Genomic DNA, 22,464 nt, shown 5'->3' with positions numbered 1-22,464 from the left:
TTATCATAACAAGGCTGACAAAACGTGCAGAGACCCGGTTCTGGCGTCTGCTGTTTTTAGCCCTATGTGATCCAGAGCTGCAAAGTGTCTGCTGGAGGTGTTTTGACAGCCGCCTACACGATTAGCTCACAGCATCTCAAAAAATCACAGTGAAACGCTGCCAGACATGAGGATGCCAGGGTTCACACATTTGAATTTAGCAATGTCTCAGTAGGCTACATCTGTTGGTTGGTCAATAGAAGTGTGTTTAGACCTCCTATCAAGACCAAAAGAATACCCAAAAAACAACAAGTATAATCTCGAGATCTTTAATAGTGACCTCAGTTCCATTTTCTATCATAAGCCTATCTAGCCGCATCTACATACTAACAACTACCAGGCTACTAACATATTACCTTATTACACCTTTGAAGGTGTGCGTGTACTGCATGGTGAAAAGCGCTCACTCAGTAAATGATCATTTCCTCTGTGCTTTCTGAGATGCCCTCAGCTCATTCCAGTGGAGGATGGCAGGCCAGGGGGCAGAGGAACCTGAGTCAGCGCATCGCCTCGCCACCATTCACACCACGCCAGCCAATCAGATGATTCATTCACCACATCATATGCGTCAAGGCTCTAGGTGTCCCCCGGCTGACAGCTGATGGCATTGCTTGGCTCTGTCTAACAATCAGGTCAGCCTCAAAAACTGTCCCCCACCCAGACCCAGATGGATAGATAGTCTTTATTGGCCAATAGGGATATTCATATTCACATTCAGACATCAGTACATGTTCCATTGTAAAAACATAAGTTGGTACAGCACCACAAACAGTATTACATGTAACGTAAGTGCAGAGGAAGAAGACATATCACATGACATACAGAACATTCATATAATCAGAAGAGTCAGGCCTAAATCTGATACGAGCCAGCTGACTTCTATGAAGGCAGTTCAAAGGTCGCATGTCACTTGATGTGCATTAGACATTAGCTGGGCGTACTATAACTACACAGCCCATTTGAGATCGGAATGGGTTCATCAGTCAGTGAAAAAAGTGAGTAGGGTATAGCGTAGTCAGCTGTGTTCAACTATATGTAAGAACTCAGAAATCAGGACTTGATATGAATTTAATCATAAGTCATTGTTTCTAAAACAAATGGTTTGATTTTTATGAATTAAAATAATCTGTGTGTACAATATGCAAACAGATAGTTTGAACAAAGCCTGACCCACTACACAGGCTTCACATCTAATGATCACTTGGATCAGTATGCGTTTGAAGTGAAGTGTTTATACGAGGTGTTGTATCCTGAGTAGATTAGAAATAGCTCCACCTAGAGACTGGAAAAGGGACACTGTCTGTAACTGAAAGTAATTGTAGCTTTATTAATCCAATACTGATCAAATGCATTCCAAACATACAACACAAGACGACAGAGACATTAACAATTAGGCATGGAATTCATTTAAATTCATTTACTGTATTTATCTTTACAAATGCAGAAATGCAGAAAATCATCCTCTTTCCCACTCTTTATTTCGAAGTTCGACTCTTCTGATTTTACCACTGACTGTCTTTGGAAGCTGGTTCACAAACTCAATCTGAAAAACAAAAAGAATTTTATTAGGACTTCTATGAAAACAGGGTAATGTTTTTGGAGGATAACAAGTGTAAACTTTCTTTGGGGATTAAAACAACGTCAATCGGAGTAGTTTTGAGTAACACCTGAATATGCATTTACAACAAAAGTTTGTCCCTACAGACACACCGAAGCAATTTTAACTTTGTAAGTGCAAGAATGGGTATAAGAATGACTGTTTATGCAGTCAGTGCATTACCTAAATTCCCACAATATTGCTAGGAGAAGTCCATACAATTTGATTACTGAATGCCACACAAACTACTACCAATGGACGCAAAAGAAGGACAGTGGTAAATAAGTGGACTTTCATCTCGCAAGATGGAAGGAACCGGAACTAGATGTACCGCATAGCGGTACAAAATATGACCGCCGCTCAGTCCTGTACATCCGTTCCGCGAAAATAAATCACACTTCAATTTGTCTCCATATTTTACTCCATCCCCCACTCTTGAAACTTTTGTGTATGCTTGTTTGGCATGCCTGAGTGTGTGTGTGCGGCTGCACAGAAAGTACCCTACTGGTGCTGAAAAGGTGAATAGATTGTAGAATAGCCAAAGAAGATGTAGAATTGTTATAAAACCTTTAAAATCTCTAAACAATCACAAGTAGGGCAGTTCATCACAGTTCATCCATTGCAACTGGATTGATGAAAGGTCACTTACACCTGTAGGCTACATTGTATTTGGGAAAAGCAAAAGGTATCAGCATAATGTTATTTATGTATTTATTTATTTATTTTTTTATGTATTTTTAAACAAAAACATCTCTGTCAGTTCCATGCCGTTTTCAACAGCTATCAAAAACAAAGGTCATTTTTGGATGGATGGATTTTTTGTGAATGTTTCTTCTTCTACATAAGATTTTAGTCATCTTTAGTTCATGTAATACTTTATTGTCAATGCACAAATTAAGTAACAGTAGTCTGAAACGTTATTGTTAATGCACAAATTAAGTAACAGTAGCCTAGTCTGAAACGAAATGCTGTTTTACATCTAACCAGTGGTGCAAATAACTGACATGTCCAAATGGGCCTTGATGAAATGCGTCGCTAGACTGTTCATACACATTTTAACGGGCCAAAGTTGAAGAGCTTTTGTCCGTTATTGTTAGTGCAAATATAGGCTGATTCATGTTCCCTTGCATTGTTTAACTGAGGTCCATGGCTAGTCTGGCTTTCATCAGACCAAGCTCAATCTTTTAAGAAATCAAAAAATAAATAGCGGGCAGATCTGGCTGGGTTCACCCAGCCTAGTCCATAGGCACCCGATATTGTTTAATTTTCCGATTGAGATATACACGCTCTGGCTATTCTAAATGCAAAAATGCATCAGGGAGTTATGACAAAACGGTAACTAACAAACTAGATCCTAATAGAAAGCTGTTAGCTTCCCTAAGCTACAGGTAGGATTATAAGGTAGGCCTATTTACAACATAAATTGTCAATAGGCTATGCTGGCGACACAAATAAAATCTCCTTTGGAAACCAATGGCTTACGCCTTACAGTATCAAGCGCACTTAAACTGTCATATCGTGGCGAAAAGTTGTAATAACATTCACGCAGCTCCATGAGTCAAGGAAAGCGCGAATGAAGTAGCCACTTCTAAATGGGACCCACTACACAGTAGCTTAAGGTGTTTTGCTAAAGCAGCCATAATGAAATTAAGGTGTCATTGTTTGGATACTTCACACACACGTGCTTTTTAATTTCACAGACTACAACTACCAAGCTGTAATCAAAGCACATCGATTCCCCTCTCACACCCTGCACGCACTTAAAACAAAATAAACAGGCGTCTCAGTCTCACGCATGTATAGGCAAAACTGTATCAGACCGGTGTAACGTTGGTAAATCTTCCATTGCACAGAATGATTTTGTAGCACGTGCAATAAATGACAGTCGAAAGATACAAACAGTGCTGCTATACATTTGCTTGGTATAACCGCATTTATAGTTTTCTACAAATGCAATAAATCAAATGCCTCCATCACTCAACCAACGCTAACGGTAACATTACCTAGGTCCTTATTGATATTACAAGATTAACGTACCTGCAGTAAAAACCAAGCATGTCCGATAAACATCCTCAGATTTATTTCGGCTTCAAGAAGAAATGGGAATTACACTTCATGTGAACATCGTCCTATCCTTATTAGATGTTCGCTGCGGTAAATTACAGTCCTTGTATGAAGCGTACATTGTTTTTTCCAACCCACTTTTAACTTCCAACAAAATTACGTCTCACTGCAACGATGCGCCATCTAGTGGACAAACGACTACTTCTCGCCAATACTGAAAATGCAGCCATGATGATGATGATGAATACTTATTTTGGCTTTCTTTTAATCCTACTGATTTTCATTTTTTACCGGGGGGGGGCAAATCACAAATGAGTGATTATGAGCCAGGTTGATGTGGGCCCTTGAGACCAACATACCATAAAAGATTCACAGAGAACTGTGTCTGCCCTACCCTCCTTTCGGGGGGTCCAGTCCAGCGGGGGGCTGCAGATGAAAACGAAAAATGACGGTTCCATGCTATCCATGTGGGGGTACATGCCCACCAAGTTTTGTGTACCCCGGTCTTTCAGTGTCCCGGGAATCCTTGTTGGTGTACGTCACTAAATGTACACATAAATTATTTTATTGTAAGGCCCCCCATGAACGAAAGTACACAAAACTTGGCATGCATTCAGAGGGTGTCATAATGATCCTACACTTTTAATTTCGTGCAGTTTTGACCTTGTCAGCCAGAGATATTGAGATGAAAACACCTAATTTTTTGCTTTTTAATTTTTAACTAGGTGGCGCTATACATGAAATAAGTGGTAATGGGATGGGTTGACATGCCCCCTTAAGACCAACATACAAAAAAAAGGCTTCGCTGCGCGGCAGTCATAATAATAGTAGGAATAGTAATAATAGCACTGACTGCACAAATAGTCCTAGGGACCCTCTCCACAGTATCACAGATGTGAAATGATATTTTGAGCATGGTCAGTAACTTAAAGTAGCAATTTACTTACGTAGTGAGCTTGCCCCAGAGGCTATCACTATATACTATTTCATTGTAATTGCATATTCCAGTCTTTCTTAAAAACTACTCCAATTAAAGTTTTGGTCCCCAGAAAAGAGTTTGCACTTCTTACCATCCAAAATTAGACCCTAGGTTGTTCTTAGGGTGGAGTTTAAGGTATAACTTATGAACAATGTAAGCAGATTTGGCTCTCACCTTCCGTGGGTATTTATAAGGAGCTGTGACTCTTTTCACATGCGTCTGGAGCTCTGCTCTGAGTTCATCATGGTCCCTGGTTTTAAACTCGGAGGACAGCACAACAAACGCCTTCACTACCTGCAGCAGGAGGACAAATAGGCGTTAAGAGCGCACCTGGCTCACACGGAGCTGTACTCTATTCCAGCCAAGCAACAACAGTAGCACTGAAGGCAGGGTGTATTCAATTGACTGGTTGAGTTCAGATATAAAAGAACAGGCTTCGATACTGCACTTTTAGGTGTAAGTGTGATAACATCTTCCCTATATGTGATTATTGATTCACAATGTTTACTGATGTTTATGTTATTAGTACTGATAGGTAAGGTCAGACTTAAATAAACTCTTTTGTACCTCTCCTCTGACTGGGTCTGGGCTACTGACGACAGCGGACTCAGCCACGGCATCGTGCTCAATCAAGGCATTCTCCACCTCAAAAGGACCTATGCGGTACCTGCACAGTCAGATAAGACACCAGCACATTAGAGAGTTCCAGAAAACACACACACACACACACACACACACACAGTATGGCTTTGTTAATGCAATTACTGGAACTACGTGGAAAGGCAGTGACTACCCTGCCGAGAGAATGACGTCATCTGCCCTCCCCACAAACCACAGGTAGCCATCCTCGTCCTGGAGTCCTCTATCTCCGGTCAGGTAGAAGTCTCCTCTGAAGCACTCTGCTGTCCTCTGGGTATCGTCCTGAGGATGGGGAAGAGAGGAACAGATGGAGAAATACGTCGGCAGTGAACAAAGTAAGGCTTTTGGCAACGTATTGCAGATCGGGTAGCCTAAATGCCTAAAAGTAAAGTTTTATTCCCACATGTTCTTCAAATATGTGTTACGGAGGATTAGTAGCTTGCGGAATGTCTGAAATGAGTTGAAATAATTAAATAGCCTATTTTGAGTTCATAGAAAGGCCTACAGATGCAACCCAATTCAGAAGTGGGCATATAGATTACAGTAATAAGGATAATTGAATGTTTAAGTAGCCCCCAAACGCACATGGCAGCAGGTGAAAATGAAACACAAAAACATTAATATTTCTTAATTATGAAAACATGTAGGCCTAGCTTATAGCCTTCACTTGGCCTCTGTTTTACAGCTAACAAGAAAAAGGTGTCTTTGAACACTACTGTAGGAGGAAAGGCACCAGCGTGTTTTACAGTAGCAGAAGAGTTGGCCATCGCAAATAATAGTGGAAGGCCGATTATGGAGGGGGTTGAGGGAGGCATTCGGTCGGATTCTGGTGCTGTGGAAATGTGTAGCCTTTATGTGCAGGGTACAGTAATATGACATTCAATTCAACAAGTTTGTTAAAATTGTGATTTTAATTTATTAGGCCTACTGTAGGCTATGTCCGATTTATTTTAGGCTATTCTTGCTCAGATTTTCAGCATACTGTAGGCCTATGTCCGATTTATTTTCGGACATACAGTATTCTTGCATCACCGATGGAATACATGAATGTCCACGTACGGGCATTGCTATGAGACGTCTTCCTAGATCATCTGACAAAGATAACGAATTCCCTTGGCTGACAATATACATCTTCATAGAGAATATCGTCCGGGTAGGCTATATATATATATTTTCTGGCGGTCTCTAAAACTCCTCGCCCTGCGAAGAGAGTCCCTCACGATCATCCAGGTACGCCGACATGTCTCGGGAGAAATTGTTAGTGGAGGGGTGGTACTTATAAAGGGTGTGGTTAACGGAAACCTCGGGTTAACCAAGAACATAACCTGCTCGGAGCAGGTTTGAGATGCAGCGTAAATTGCCATGGCAGCATACCTCGGTTAAAACCTATCCACCTTTCGTAGTACGGGTTAATCGGGAAGTTACGCCACACGTGATCAAGTTACTCTCGAAGTTACCCAGATAAGCCAGTAACCCCGCTTCGTAGTACAGGCCCCAGGGTGAACTCAAACACACACAAACAACACACAATCATATAGTGAAACTGAATAGTGCCCTCTACTGGTCAAGTTCTAAACTGTGTACCTTTAAGGATCCTAAGGAAGGTAAGGTGATGCAGTGTTGTATGTAGCCCAGAGGGTGTTACCGTGTACTCGGTGAACAGGGAGAAAGGCTTGTGAGGTCTCACTCGGATGGCCAAGTTTCCCTCCTTCCCCTGAGGCACAATATTTCCTTCATCATCTATGACCTCAAGACAGAAAAGCATACAAACAAGCAAGCAAATGATCATCACATCCACCAATGAAATATCACTATACAACATAAATGATGTAATGTCATTCTGCTTTTTTTCTTTTAATACCGGTCAGTCAAGATGGTCATGAATGGTGAAATAGGAGTCATATTTCAAATGTGTTACAGGATGTAACCCATGGTTTATAAGGTTATTTATAAGTACATCCCACATTCATCTGAGAAAACATTTGTGTTGCATTCAGACCATTGCTCTACCTGTACATCGTATGCTGGCGATGGTTTGCCAAAAGATCCAGGCTTGATCTTCATCCCCTTAAAAGTCCCAGCAATTAACACCTTGTGACATAAATAAAATGGGTGTTACTGTATTATGAGCACAGCCAGGGGATATGCCAGATTTAACCCAAAATAAACCATGTTATTTTATGTAGGAACTCCATACCCAGCTACACCCTATACGTATCATCCAGCTTTTGATTGATGGTAACCAGCCTCTGTTTGTGCTTTACTAGATGCTAAAACCAATTTTACCATTCTGTCTTATGCAGGAAATACATAGCCATAGTCATGAAAGTGCAGATCTATATACACACTCTCAATTCCCCATCTTCTCTAGTTTATGAGGAAGCCCCCAGTGAGATGACCTACTGTCTCTGTCTGTCCGTATCCCTCGTAAATGTCCAGTCCCATGGCCTCTCTCCACTTGCCCATCACTTCTGGGTTAATGGGCTCGCCCGCACACAGGCAGTGCTGCAGGCTGGGGAAGCTGAACCTGCTCAAGCAGATCTGGACATACTTAGTGCTAACATTTCTGGATGACAGCCACACTGTCTCTTGGTCTGTTTAAATAATGACATGACTTGTGTGGGCAGTAATATGTACCTGGACAGGTCCTCTTGAACCAACATGCGATAGGCAGTGGGGGCAGTGCAGAAGGTAGTTATAGGATAACTGGACAGAGTCTGGTTCAAAAAAAATATTGAACGAGTTAGCAGCAAATATTTCACAGTTACTCATGGTGTATTTTAGCACACAGTACACAAGAGCTCATCATCAAACCGAACAAATTCTCACTTTTTTGAGTCTCTTTTCTCAGACCCTCTGTATCACCCTTACCTCCAGAACTGTTGATGACTCGAAACGTGGCATATGGTGGACAAACACACATGCTCCCTGGATCCAGGGGGCGAAAACGCTACTCCAGGCTGACTTGGCCCAGCCTGTGTCTGAGGTGTTCCACATCACATCTCTGTGCGTTAGGTCGAGCCAGTACCTTCAGACGCAGAGTCATTGCAAAGTATGCTAATCTATCGCTTATTTTACTGATTAATCGTGTAGTTGTTTAAAGGTACACTATACAAGATTTTCACCTTAATATAACCTTTACGAAGCCAATTTCATGGTAAACGAACTTGCAATAGGTGAATCGTTCACCTCTAGCTATACAGCACTTCACAAGAAGTTTGCTATTTACAACAGCAGAGTAAAATATAAATATATTGAGAGCTCTACAGTCGCCAAAAATACCTAAACCTGCATAGTGTACCTTTAATCATTGAAATGCTAGAAATGTTGAATGAATGTTGATGACTATTTCCCAAGTCCAAGAATATGTCTTCAAATGCCCTGTGTAGTCCACACACCAAATATATTTATTTCACTGTAATAAAGGAGTAGGCTTAGTAATGCAAAGTTTCCTTAAAAAATGACACAACGCAATTAACAATATAGTTGATGATTAATGTAATAGTTGACAACTATCCAGTTAATCGATTAATTGTCACAGCCCTAGATGGATTAAAAAGATATATTAAGCAATTAATTACCTGCCATTGACATTGAGGCCTATTCCATAGCTACAGTGACTATGCTGGGTCATTTTAGGAGAACCTGTGGTGCCGCTGGTGAAGAATATTGTCATGGCCTCATCGCTTTTTGTGTTCACACAAACATGGTTTCCCGACGCTCTCCTTAGATGAAACACAAGGAAACATACTCAAAGTCAAGGATAGTTATTGTGTTCCTCCTCCTCTTCTTCAGCTGATTCAATTAAAGAAAGGCTTGTTTTGAATCGTGCTGAAGAGTTTTAGGCTGACATAGACATATGTGCATATGAACACACCGCCTTATAATACATCACTACTGGCCACCTTAAGAGCTCTCCAAAGTTGAGCCATCCCTCTCTGTTTCTTGGGGACACAAGGAGTTTGGATTGAAGAGAGGAGCACTGTGGAGCCACCGAGTCCAGCAGAGGGGCCAGAGACTCGTCCGTGACCACGCACTTGGCCCTGGAGGTCTGCAGGCGGTGGAGGATGTCCCGGGCAGTGAGCTGAGAGGTACCGGGAATGAGAACCGTACCTGAAGACAACACAACATGCAGAGAGGTTACTTTCGACAAAGCATGACTTCTGGGAGGGCAGAATGACTGTGTAGAGATACACGTGGGAATCATTGAAAGCTGAAGCATGGATTTAGGTTTAAAGTTCCATTTCATGTTTCACTTCCCAGTTGATAAATCAGTCATTCTGAATAGTAAGACAAACCACAGAGTATTTTCTAAACAATCTTAAAAGTCGAGTATTTGGAAAGTCAGTATGTAAAGTCTTCTAACTTCTTTTAAGTTTTTTCTTAAGTCTATATTTGTTTATATTTTTTTCCGCCTGTCAAATTTACAACAACAACACCGACAACTTGCATTTTTAAAGCGCTTTATAAAGGCACCCACTGTAAAAGCACTTTACAGTAAAGGGGGAATCTCACTAGCCATCCCTAATGTGTAGCACCCACCTGGGTGATGCACGGCAGCCATTATGCGCCAGAACGCTCACCACCCCCCAGCTTGAGGTGAAGAGTGAAGGAATAAATGACACTGGGGGAATAATTAGGGGGCCAGACTGAACGAGCCCGGTTGTGAATTTAGTCAGGACACCAGGGAAACTCCTACTCTTTGCAACACGTGTCGTGGGATCTTTAATGACCACAGTGAGTCAGGGTTTAAAGCTGCAGTTGGCAAGTCTCACAGATTGAAGAGACTTAGCGAAAATTTTTAATGTTTACAACTCTCATGTCTCTCCCCCATTACCACCGAAGCACCCTCTCGTTGAGTTTGTGCTCGTCAGTGCGCACCAGACTGCACCAGACTGTGATTGACAGTCAGATCTCACACAGCCCTGCTCTGACTGGACCAGAAGAACCGGGAGCTGTGGATTTTTGCAAAACAAATAACAGGCTCTAGGTGGAGGTAGAAATGCGTTTTTTTTTCTAAAACTGGCTGATTTATGTTATGTCGGAGCATCGTGTCGGTTTCAGCGAATATGATAAAAAAAAATCTTGCCAGCTGCAACTCTAACGTCTCATCCGAAGGACGGCATCTACAGCACAGTGTCCCCCTCACTGCATGCCCCAGATCGATTTTTGGCCAGAGGGAAGAGTCCCACATACTAGCCCCCACCATCATCACTTCCAGCAGCAAATTAGTTTTCCAAGGAGATCTCCCATTCAAGAACCAAGCCCACACCTGCTTAGCTTCAGTAATTCAGCAAAGACAGGGTCTCTGAAATTTACACAAATGAACACACCTGAAAAAAGTGAGGAATCTAAGAAGATTATACTATATTAATAACTAGATATTGAATTTGTAATATGATATTTCATATTTAATATATCTTTATTGCATAATTGTTATAGATGTAAAAGCTTTTTTGAGCACAAATACTACACTTACCGGTACATACTGATTCTGAAGTGAAGATTAGAGCAAATGTCATGCATGATCTCAGACAGTTAGTGTTAAAGGAGATAACAGAGAGAATAAAATATTGTTAATGGCTTACCTGTTCTCAGACAAGCAATGTTGACCAGCCACCACTCTGGAATTCTGGGTAGTATCAGGAGCACCCTGTCCCCTCTCTGAAGCTGGCACTCCTCTGAGAGAATGTTGGCGAGGCATCTGGAGTGGAACCCCAACTCCTCAAAACTCCACCTGATCTCCTCTCTTTTGTCATTCACCCACCAGAGAGCAGGCTGCCCTGACTTCTCTCCCCGCTAACAACGTAACAAATGAGGGTAGATTTATACATGTACGTTCTTTTACTGTTAGTGTCATAATATCATGCTCAAGGGAACTTTACTGGCTCTGTAAATGGGGAACAAGCAGTGGCTCAGACCAATCCATACACTCTCATGTACGGAGGGGAATGTCTTATTTGACTAGTTGTTGAGCTCAGCTCAAATATCAACAGCCTGTCACCAGGGGGGTATTCCATCAACCTCGCTAAAGGCCAAACCTATTTCGATAAGTTAGGCTACATGACCCCTAATAATAAAACAACAATAATACGCAGAGCCTTGCGCTCCGCGAACTAGTCCACGATGCTCTGTGTATGTCCATTTTCTTTGCTCTCTCATTCTCTATGGTGGTTTTTAATGATCTTTAACTTGGAGAATGAGCGCTCAGAGGTTGCAACGGTGACGGGAAGAGTCAAAAATAAAATTAGGGCGGTGCAAATCGCACTGAATGCAGAAGTTACTGCTGGGTGGTTGCATTGGCGGAGCGAGGGGGTGGTTTCGGGGGCTCAAGCCCCGAATCTCTTTTCAAAAGCCCCGAATATTTGGGGGCCGAGCAGCGAAGCTGCAGGGCAACCCTTAGTGATTCTATGTTTTCTTCCCTATTATTATTACGCTTCCGCCATTGAAGTCTATGGCAGCCTATAGAACCGACTGGTGAAAAGTTGTGAAATTTGGTACACTGATTGGGGACAGGCCAATAATTAATTTCACCAAGTTTCATGCCGGCACCTCAAACGCTGTAGCGCCACCAACAGGCCAAAGTTGGACGTGTGTTCACAGACGTAACTTTTGACCCGTTGACCCGAATGTCAAAATGAGATCATTGGAATCCTTGGGCCAAACCGAGTTCAACACACCCAATGACGTTAATTTTTGACCACTATGTTTAAATCACAGCAAGTGTGATCATATCTCAGTCAATCTTTTATTTTTGATGAGAAACTGATGACAGCAAGTTCCATCCAGTTCATTCTAATGCGTGCGTGCAAGAGTGGGGCGGGTGGGATGGGCAGGGGCGGTTGTGGCGGTTGTGGCGGTGGGCTGGCTGGGGGAGGGGGCGGCGACACTCAGCCCTGGTTCAGCTCCACAAAATCAGTTATGTTTTGATGTAAAACTTGACCTTGTAACTCAGCCAATCTTGAGTTGTTTGGCATGGAACTTGCTGTGACTGCTTAAGGCTATATGTCTGATGCAACGGCATTGACTTACATGGCAAATCTGGCCTGCTGAACTACCTGCTTGGCCCCCTCATTGCTGCTTGCAGCTATATTTTTTTGTATGTGTTTTCAATTTCCAACGATTCTAATTTCTAATTTAACTTCCCCTCGGTTTCTATATAAATGTTACAAAATGTAGCCTACTATTACTGAGCAAAATCCTTACGTTCAAAGCCCAATATTGACAGATAATCTGATTTCCCACACGATGAGTTTAGGCAATGCCAGAGCCGAGATGCGGTTTAGGCTACGTCATAAACCTGGCAGGAAAGTTCAGAGCGGCGCAGTCAGTTTAAACAGCAAGCCGGTATTGAAAAACTATTGTTATGCAATTAGGCTACTGTACCCCGGAATACAAAAATAAACTTCAGAAAAACAGAAAGTTTGTTGTACTGTATTCTGTAGTCTGTATTCTGTAGTCTCAATGACCGAATCAGTAGATATAGGCCTACCTGTTGTCAGTTGAGTTTGTTCAATTTATTGTAGGCTAGTAGGCCTAGCCTAGGCAAATATGAAACGGAGATGTAACTTGGCTACCGGCGGGATTTTGAACTTGCATGTTTCATGCATTTTAGGGCAAAAAATACCATGGGATTGATGTGTTCTCCATTTGAGGAACGTAATCAATTGTGGACGTGCACAGACAGCTCAGACACAGAGCGCATATAGGCCTAGGTTAGGCTACTTTCACTTTCTAGAGCGCATTCATTAGGCTACGTAAAAGATGCTTCATACCAAAACAACGATCAAATATTATCAAATGTATCATGACGTGTTGTCACAAAGACTTACTCCAATTAGAAAATCGAAACAAAAATCATGTAGGCTAAGTGTAAGTGTTCTCTCATTGACGCCTGTAGGAGACAATATCGTTGATCCAATTTTGAAAATTTGCACGTCGTAAAGTTCAATATGAGAGTTAAAATAAAGCCAGTCATACAGCAGAACATTTTATTCAATATTTTACACGTACTAAATTATCAAAGTAAATTTCAAAATTTTCAAAACTTTTCAGCAACCGTGATTCATAACTCGTCCTGCTGGGCAACCTATAAGCCTAATACGTCCCACTCTGATGAAAATTATTGAAAAGAAACCGTTTGCATGATCTTAGCTCCTCCGGCCTTGTGCCGTGGGAAAGGCCCGTCCCACCTTACCCGGAGGTGGGCGTGCCGCACCCCCTCAAGCCCCGCCCCTGACCGCCCCCATGGCTACTTTGTTTTTCCGACAGCAAGTGTTCATGTGCTTTGCCATCGGAATGTGTGACAAACACGGATGCCACAACAAAGGTTAAAACATACACTCACTAATCCTAAACAAACAACTGTATTTGCTTAAAATATAGTGTAAGATGCTTGTGAAAGAAAGATATGCAGCTTTCAAGTGACAAAAACGGCAAATTCCCAAGTTCACATGAAAACTGTTGGACATGAAAGGCCACATGGACTACAAACGAACTACAACGTGACGACAAAAGTAATGACGAGCCCCTAACTGGGCAACTCTGTTAGCAAAATCTAGCCCCAGTTTCCGACCTCTGACTCACACATTAAAGGACGTGAATGACACGGAATGATGATGTTTTCACTCTGAGAAAGATTTTTCCGAAGCCCATGAACGCTAGGTATGCCCCCCAGGACTGTCCGTAAAAGAAATGATCACATTTTGCTGTCTACTGTGTAAGTCTGAACCATAAGGAGATGACCGATAGGAATTGATGCATCTATTAAAAATAAAACCACATCCATACACTCAAACCGATCCACAGGAAGAGAAAGTAGGCTAGCTAGGCTACATATGTTATTCAACATCTCTTCAGTGTCATATTGACCTGTTCAGTTACAAAAAGAGAGCTTTTCTGGGAACCAAAAAGTTGTTAGCTGGGATGCCAGTGTATAAGTAAATTCTGTAGGGGCATCCAACACAACCTGACACACAACACAACCTCACTGCTTAACCACATAATTGACGTTTTGTTTAGGCCTACATGTGTTAAATGGAAGTCAATGGTACGACGGAGTATTAGGGCCAGACATGAAGAAAAAAAATATATTTTTGCCATGGCGAGATTAAACTCGACATGTTGAGTTTAAAGTCGACATGTCGACATTAAACTCGACATTTCGAGAATAAAGTTGAAATATCATGTCGACTTTAATCTCGACGTGTCGACATTAAACAGCTCGGGACGACTGAAAGGGAGAACGAATGAAACATTGCAGTTTTCTTTGAGTGCAACAATGATTAGACATACATCATGTGGACAAATAGAACATATTAACCTCCGTTGCTCAGCCAAATACTTACTTTCCTGTTATCACGGAGTTACAGGCGATAAATGCGATGGTCAAAAGTAAACGTCATAGTTTATTTATTTATTGTAGGCCTATTATTAAAGAGTGTTTTTCATCTAAAGGTTCAACTTCATGCTTATGCACTAGACTAGGTATACTAAGTGCTCTCCCGAATACCAGACTTTCACATTGCATGTTTGTTTGTAATGGATGCAAAACAGCCTGAATGTCTATGGAGGGATGAATGAAGCTGTCCTCCCGACCAGGCAACCCCATGTAGGCCTATAAGTAAATGCACACATATTCCCTCACGGGATCAAAAGAGTATAGGACTATATACATATCTGTGTTTATAGCCTCCTATAAGTATTGCAGGTGAGACATGGAAAAGCAGTTTTAGAAAAATGAGTTTTGCATGTTAACTGGAGAGTGACGGCATGTGGGTCATGAAGGGCAGTTATTTGGATGTGGCCTTACCCACGTAAAACAGAGTGAAATAACGTGTTGTAGCCTACTATATAAACATTATATCATTGGAAACATGTATTATTCTAGCTATATAATAGTGCATGGTATAGCCTAACCGCGAGATACAGCGCTTCACGATGACTGCAATGAGAAGACGCAATCTATCTGAATACCTGCAATCTAGCAATCTATCTGAAATAACACCTATTTGAAGTAGGCCTATTATTCATGTCACATATTGTGTGTTAGTGTAGGCTACATAGCTTAAACTGTAGACTATGTTTAAACTTTATTTCGAGTTTAATGTCCGCATGTCGACTTTAAAGTCGACACGTCGAGATTAAAGAAGATATCAACTTTATTCTCGAAATGTCGAGTTTAATGTCGACATGGCGACTTTAAAGTCGACATGACATTTCAACTTTATTCTCGAAATGTCGAGTTTCGAGAATAACATGTCACGTTGACTTTAAAGTCGACATGTCTACATTAAAGTCAACATGTCGAGTTTAATCTCGCCATGGCAAAAATATTTATTGTCTTCATGTGTGGCCCTAATACTCCGTCGTACAATGGTAACAGGAAATCGGTAAGCGGTGACCAAAGATTATTTCTAGCGAGACGGCAGCGCGGTAACTTTACCGGAGTTAGCCTATATGTGCGAAAACGGGAGAAGCCTAGACTTTGGACGCACACACACGCACATATGGAGCTCTTAATAGCCCACGTTAAATGTGGGGTTAGGTGACTGCGGAATAGTATCTTCAGCTGTCAAATGTGACCAATCAGGGAAAAATGTAATCACGCGTGGGTTTGTTTGTAGACCAACGTTAATTTCACTTGGGTTTGTTTTATCAATTGTCCCGATGCTGCTATATGAACACAAACGAACCCAGGGAACAATGGAGAAAAACTGTAGGCTAACTATTCAACACCAGCCCGTGATTCGGGACAAAATATGAAAGCGCCTACATATTTAGCATACACTTATTTTACATGAAAATCGTATTTAGACCACATAAAATGCTTCTTGATGTTTCCCCACCTTCTCTTTGGCCTCCCACTCATCCAGCACATCTTTGGCAAAGTTGAAAAACTCAGGAATGTGAGGGTTGTAAAGCTGCCGTAGAGTCTCGTATGAGGTGAAATTTTGTGGAAGAGAACTTTTCTTTCGAATCTGGTGCCACCAAATCGATGTTGTACATTTGGATTGTAGTTGATAAACAAATTGTTCCCTACATCTTAACTTACGACAAAAGATATTTAGTAAATTCATCTTCTCACATCGAAACAAAAACGAAGTGCAGTATGCAATTATACCTGCCCTTAACACATTAACACAACTTTGTAACCATAAGTAAAGTGCATCGGGCGCCGTCTTTGCTAGACGAAAAGCCTCGAGGACACATTAAAATGCGGTTTAAAATGCAGTGTTGTAGCCTAGCATATTCACTGGAATTTGTCTTAAGGACAACCTTGCGCCATATTTTGACCTAGATTCCCTTCGTAATGGGAATCACGTAACAACCAAATCGAAACTGCTTCTGAAAGCGATATGAATGAATGACCACTGGTTAGGCTACTGTACATACGGCGACCACGGGCTGTGCTGTATTTTATTCTTCATTAAGCTTCATACACCAAGCTGTAAGGATGCTGAACTCTCTCCCTCCTCTCCCCCCTCCACCCTCAGCTACATAACATCCTGGACATTGGACCCACAATGGCCGCGTGCACTACTCCACTTGCACACTTGTACACTTTACAACTTGTTGTTGTTGTCCTGAAAACACAACACATCTGCTGCTCTTACATAACTTGCACCACTATGTCACTTTCTTTCTTACTTAGGTCAAACAGAACTACACAAGCCTTTTATTGGCCTGACTTTGCACTAGTATTTTATTGACTGTCTATGCACAATTTCAACCAAATTTTGCTGCTCTTATTTTTTTTCATTATTATATGTGCCCTCTTATTTACTTACTTTTTTGTTTACTTGAATGTTATGTTTGTCTGTGGACTTAAATTGGTAAAATATGTCTTGTCTTCACCGTGGGATAGTGAGAAACGTAATTTCGATCTCTTTGTATGTCTGGAACATGTGAAGAAATTGACAATAAAGCTGACTTTGACTTTGACTTTGACTTTGACTTTATAGTCTATGTAGGCTACACTTTCCTGGAAGAACGTGCCTGCGAGAAGCACCCATACAGAAATGTCAGGCGAACAGTTGCCGCATGGTTTATGGCAAACAGTTGTGGTTTTGGCAATTGGGTTTGGGCACCAGAAGTTCACTGGAAGTTTGCCAAATCACTGGCGGACACATTTGCCACTACAGACTTCTCTAGCCCGGTTGACACTCAGTTGTAGGCTAACTGAGAGTGGGTCTGGGGAAGCCCATTTCCAGTGGTGGAGGGAGTACTGAATCTTAGTACTTAAGTAAAAGTACAAATACACAGAGAAATATTTACTTTAGTAAAAGTAAAAGTACCACAATGACAACCCTACTTAAGTAAAAGTAAAAAGTACCTGCTTTTAAATGTACTTTAAGTATTAAAAGTAAAAGTATTTGCATAATGATGTATTCTCTTAATATCTATATTCTAAAAGAAAAATTAGTATCGGCTGTGGCATTTCAATTAAGCTAGTTTTAGGTTATACTCGACTAGATAGTTTTAAGCTAATGCAATTGTGCTTACCATCTGTGGCCCAGTTTACATTCTGACCTACAATTCTAGAGACTGTAATTCTGGTTATCTACTAGGGTGATCTGCTGAGTATATCATTCAGCAAAACACGAGAACCTGAAGTTTAACGGGGTAGACCAGGGAAACGTCTGGTGGATCGTAAGGCCAATTCTGCTGATTGAACAGAAAAGTTGCTTAGAAATGTGTCTTTATGATTAGGTTCAGTTTCACTTGTGCAGACGCACATAGACATTGAATGAGCGCTCACATTTCTACCCCCCAATTGTAGGCTATGCCTCTTTATTTGATCACACACAATTAAGAAATATTTCCTAATCTGGAAAATGCTACGTTTTCTTCGGCCAGCGGTTCTATAATAGTCTACCATTCATTTGAGCAATCTCATCGGAGAGGAGGTCCTAACGCTGCAGATAACAGACAGAGAAAGGCACAGAACACAGTTGCATGTCCAGTGTAGCCATGGGTCTGGTGAATATAGCCTACCGAATGCAGAATAGCATCCCCGCCCCCTGGTAAAACAAACGTGTTTGTCAGAGAGAAAAAAAATCTGAAATGTATCGTAAAAAGGAACGATGGTGTTGTAGAAATGTAGCGGAGTAAAAGTACAGGTAATTGCTGTAAAATGTAACGAAGTAAAAGTCAAAAGTATGCACTATAAATTCTACTTAAGTAAAGTACAAATACATGGAAAATGTACTTAAGTACAGTAACGAAGTATTTGTACTTCGTTACATTCCACCACTGCCCATTTCCAAAGGTCGTTTCCAAATAGATGCAGATCAAAATTAACCTGACCCTAGCCAGATGAATGTCGTTCCGCTTAGCTCCGCCTAGCTTCACTCACATCCATCTGGGACCTCTTCCATTGAGAGTGATTTCTCCAATCAACTTTATGGTTTAGCCAATCAGGACGCAGGGCGGGAGTTTCATAGATGTGACATAGTAGAAGCGACTGTGAGTCTGTTATTAGCGTCACGGGTTGGCTTCGATGTGAGTGGTTGAAGTAGCACGTCAATAGATGACGGACAAGTGGCTTATTCAATCATATGCAAGCATTTTTTGATTAGGCCCAGCCTTCTGAAGCAACACTTCAATGGATCGGTTCCAGATGGATGAGTGGAGCTAGGCGGAGCGAAATTCATCTGGCTATTGCCAGGTTAGATCAAAATGCCCCCGGACGCAATTGGAGAGACTGAAAACCAATCAGAGCAACGAAAGAGACAGAGCAAGGGGAACACAATTTGCCTACTGGTTGTAGGGAGAACCTAACCTGGGAAAATCCGAAAACTATTTTAAAACGCACAGGCTGTAGTTCCTACCTAGGGTTGCCACCTGTGTCTGACAAAAATCCTGGACATTTTGACCATCCAATCGACCTTTTTGTTTGTAAGCAACGGCGCCTTTCGCACATCTAACCCAAGATAAAAACCGTCATTCTAAGCGACAATTGTATAGCTAAAATTAGTAAGAATGTCAATTTCTAGTTATTTGTTTAGTTAATTGCTTTATTTAATAGCAGACCTTTATTATTTTGTTATATTTTCAACAGTTTTTAGTTGTGGACACCTGGGGGCAGTATTGAGAAAAAAGGGGGAATACATAATTAGGTTCTGCTTTTTTGCTTATGTGGAATAAACTTTCCTTTCTCTGTCTCTCCTTGTCCCACACACTCTCCGTCTCCACCTTACCATTTCTAATGAACCTCCACGGTGCGTGCCCCCACCACCACCACCCATGTTATGCTACGTCATTTTTGTAGAGCCAATAAGGCTGTGCATACGTTTATGGACATAGGCACGCTTCAATTAAACTGAAATACACATTTTGCGCATCATGTACAAAAATCCGGGACATTCAGTGTGAAAATCCTGGACAATCAGGAAAATCCTGGACAGGTGGCAATCCTATTCCTACCTGTAGTCCATAACAACGCAACGTCTGGATCATGTAACCTATGTCTCCCCAAGTGATTTAGAACTAAACAAATATCAATGACTTATTTAGTTTGCTTTCTTGCAACATTGACATTATTAGGCTATGCATTTGATTTAAATGGCCAGGCTGTCAGTCGAGGTAAAAGCCAAATATCCAACAACAGTTGCAGACTCTTTGCCTGCTTGAACCACAATACCCGAGGGATGTGCGCTTTATCGGTAAGTTTAACTTGCGTTGGCTTTATTTCGTCTGCCTGCAAATGTAGCCTAGGTTTAACAAGCTGCAAATTCACACAGGGTGCAGCAAATATTTCAGCTATCCACACGTTTCTTACATCCCATGTCTACTTAATTAGGCCTATAGTCATTTTCGTTGGATAGCCTATTGCGTGATACAACCTGTCCAAATATAGCATTTAGGGATCATTATTTGTGTAGCCTAAAGTGACTCAATATTGATTCGCATTGTTTATTATCACATATGAACATCACATTAAATAACTTAGGACTTCAGAGACAGGGCAAACTTCTACCACCATTCCCAAAATGTTATCCCAACCAATAAAATAAATTTGCGCTTATAACTTGGTGAAGTGAAGCGCGTTCCCGAACAACTTCTTTTCCTCTGAGGGAATGTCCAATCTTCATCAACGACGTACCGTTGTACCTTACGTTGTCTCTGTCTGTAGCGTGGAATCCAATAGGCTAATGCCCATATAATGAGATCCGGTATCTTGGGATTTTTCCTGTGGGAAAATAACATGGGGATTTGGAATTATATGATTGCATATATTGCAATCATATAATTCCAAAATCCCATAATATTGGAATTATATGATCATAACCATTTGATGGTGCAGCCGTGGCCTACTGGTTAGGGCTTCGGGCTTGGAACCGAAGGGTTGCCGGTTCGAGCCCCGACCAGTAGGAAAAATGTGGGCGGGGGAAGTGGTTGAGCACTGCTCTCCCATGCCCACATCCACGGCTGAAGTGCCCTTGAGCAAGGCACCTAACCCCTCACTGCTCCCCAAAGCCGCTGCAGCAAGGCAGCTCACTCCGGGTGAGTGTGTGCTTCACCTCACTGTGTGTGCTCTGTGTGTTCACTAATTCACACATGGGATAAATGCAGAGACCAAATTCCTGGTATATGCACACACACACACACACACACACATGAGTGCACCCACATGCATATACACATAAAAACACACACATGCAGGTACACATACACACAGAGAGATAAACACAAACACACACCCGCACACAAAAACAAACACACATTATGCAGTGAGTTTTGCACCTTGTTGTACAACAGAAATGAATTCAGCATCTAACAATCATGTAGAAACAACACATACTTTTCCTCAAAAATGCCTACCACATTTATGGGCTATTTCTCACATTTCGGTCCTGACCAAGAGGTGAAAGATATCCTGCAATTGCCTAGGAGCGCTTCTGCTGATACCTTCTCCCAATACAAGCATTGCACAACGTTTCCCTGATGAGGACGTTGGATGTTGGCTACTGCGGTAAGATAAAACCTCTTATCTTCTGTATCATTTGCATTTTGAGAGGTGCTCAGTTCATTCTGTTGAAGGGATAGGCTACATTCAGCATCATTATTACATGTTGGTATCAAGAAAATAGGAGCTGTCATAATATGTATTTATTTATTTATTGAGTGGGCCAGACGCAGGCTGGGAAACGTTGCGTTATGTTTTTAACTCAATACATTTAGTTCTTCTGGGAGATTGCAGTGTGCGGACAACTACTCTTCTCTCCTTGAAAAGCCTTTTTTGTCCTGCACCTGGCTTCAGTGAGGTGGGATGTGCATACAACCACTTTGAAGAGATATTTTGCAGGAGAGACATGAGGCATTTTGTGTGGGCAAAAGCTGGATTAGAGTACTTACCAGATGATGTCCAAAAATGTCATTGATACGCACCAAGCTTCAAATTTGCTGATAAGGCTAAACTGCTACTCCATCCATTGTGTAAGGAGATATCAGCGACCATGAACCATGTCAATTTGAATATTGTAGAATATTTATAGCTTCTATGTTATTTGCATTTGGAGATGTCTTCAGTTCTTATTGTAAACGGTTGAAGAGTTACATCAGTGTTCATTGTCACACACGTGTACATTGAAAGGGTTTTTCAGGAAAACAGGAGCTGTAATAATAGCCTCTAAGATGATGTGAATGCATCTAGATCATTGGTTCCCAAAGACTGGGTCGATTTTATTTGGGTCGTGTTCACAAAGTATGTTGTGTAATAGGCCTAACTTAAACCATTTAGCTAGGAAAGCTAATAGTTTTCTATTAGGATCTAGTTTGTTAACAGTTGGCCACAGTCACGGCCCTCTGTGCAGTTTTTTTAATCGGTCAAGTTGAAGAGCTGGTGTCCGTTAATGTTTGTGCAAAAAGGCTGATTCATGTCCCTTGCATTTTGCAACTGCGAGGTCCATGGCAGGCGCCCCACAGAAATGTTTCATTTTGCGAGTGAGATGTCCACGCTGTCCCCTCTGCGACGCGTTTGCCCCCCAGTTTCAGAGCTATTCTAAATGCAAAATTTCACAGAGTGCCGTGACTGTGGTATTTAACAAACTAGATCCTAATAGAAACTTAGCTTTCTGGCTAAATGGTTTAAGTTAGGCCTATTAGGGCCTACACAACATAAATTGTGCTGGCGACCCAAATA

At 41.5% G+C, this 22,464-nt stretch overlaps 1 protein-coding gene across 3 annotated transcripts; it reads right to left on the bottom strand.

Moving 5' to 3' along the window:
* Positions 1-705: 705 nt before the first annotated feature.
* Positions 706-19,793, bottom strand: acsm3 (acyl-CoA synthetase medium chain family member 3). 3 transcript variants are annotated; one of them, XM_042088973.1, is made up of 13 exons: positions 19,746-19,793; positions 10,907-11,117; positions 9,224-9,431; positions 8,900-9,043; positions 8,190-8,346; positions 7,956-8,035; positions 7,722-7,845; positions 7,329-7,409; positions 6,964-7,065; positions 5,473-5,600; positions 5,247-5,346; positions 4,854-4,973; positions 706-1,582 (listed from the first exon to the last, which is right to left on the bottom strand). In XM_042088973.1, the coding sequence occupies exons 1-13, from the start codon at positions 19,776-19,778 to the stop codon at positions 1,496-1,498; spliced, it is 1,575 nt and encodes a 524-aa protein (XP_041944907.1). In that variant the 5' UTR covers positions 19,779-19,793; the 3' UTR covers positions 706-1,495. The 3 variants fall into 3 exon arrangements, 2 of the variants coding, with proteins under 2 accessions (XP_041944907.1, XP_041944897.1); XM_042088963.1 differs by lacking the exon at positions 19,746-19,793 and adding an exon at positions 16,166-16,710; XR_006031194.1 differs by lacking the exons at positions 706-1,582; positions 4,854-4,973; positions 19,746-19,793 and adding an exon at positions 16,166-16,716 and having other exon boundaries at positions 6,903-7,065.
* Positions 19,794-22,464: the final 2,671 nt, after the last annotated feature.

Source organism: Alosa sapidissima, chromosome 1 (assembly GCF_018492685.1).
Source record: "Alosa sapidissima isolate fAloSap1 chromosome 1, fAloSap1.pri, whole genome shotgun sequence".
NCBI classification, from domain to species: domain Eukaryota; kingdom Metazoa; phylum Chordata; class Actinopteri; order Clupeiformes; family Clupeidae; genus Alosa; species Alosa sapidissima.
The sequence above is the reverse complement of the archived record's forward strand: the minus strand, read 5'-3'. Positions and strand labels throughout refer to the sequence as shown.

Excerpts from the sequence above, each read along its gene's own strand:
- acsm3 (XM_042088963.1), bottom strand. The coding sequence starts at position 16,396 with ATGAATTTACTAAATATCTTTTGTCGTAAGTTAAGATGTAGGGAACAA. Across the intron at positions 8,347-8,899 it reads GGCCTCAATGTCAATGGCAG|GTACTGGCTCGACCTAACGC; the intron begins GTAATTAATTGC and ends CTGCGTCTGAAG. Across the intron at positions 7,066-7,328 it reads CGCCAGCATACGATGTACAG|GTCATAGATGATGAAGGAAA; the intron begins GTAGAGCAATGG and ends TTCTGTCTTGAG.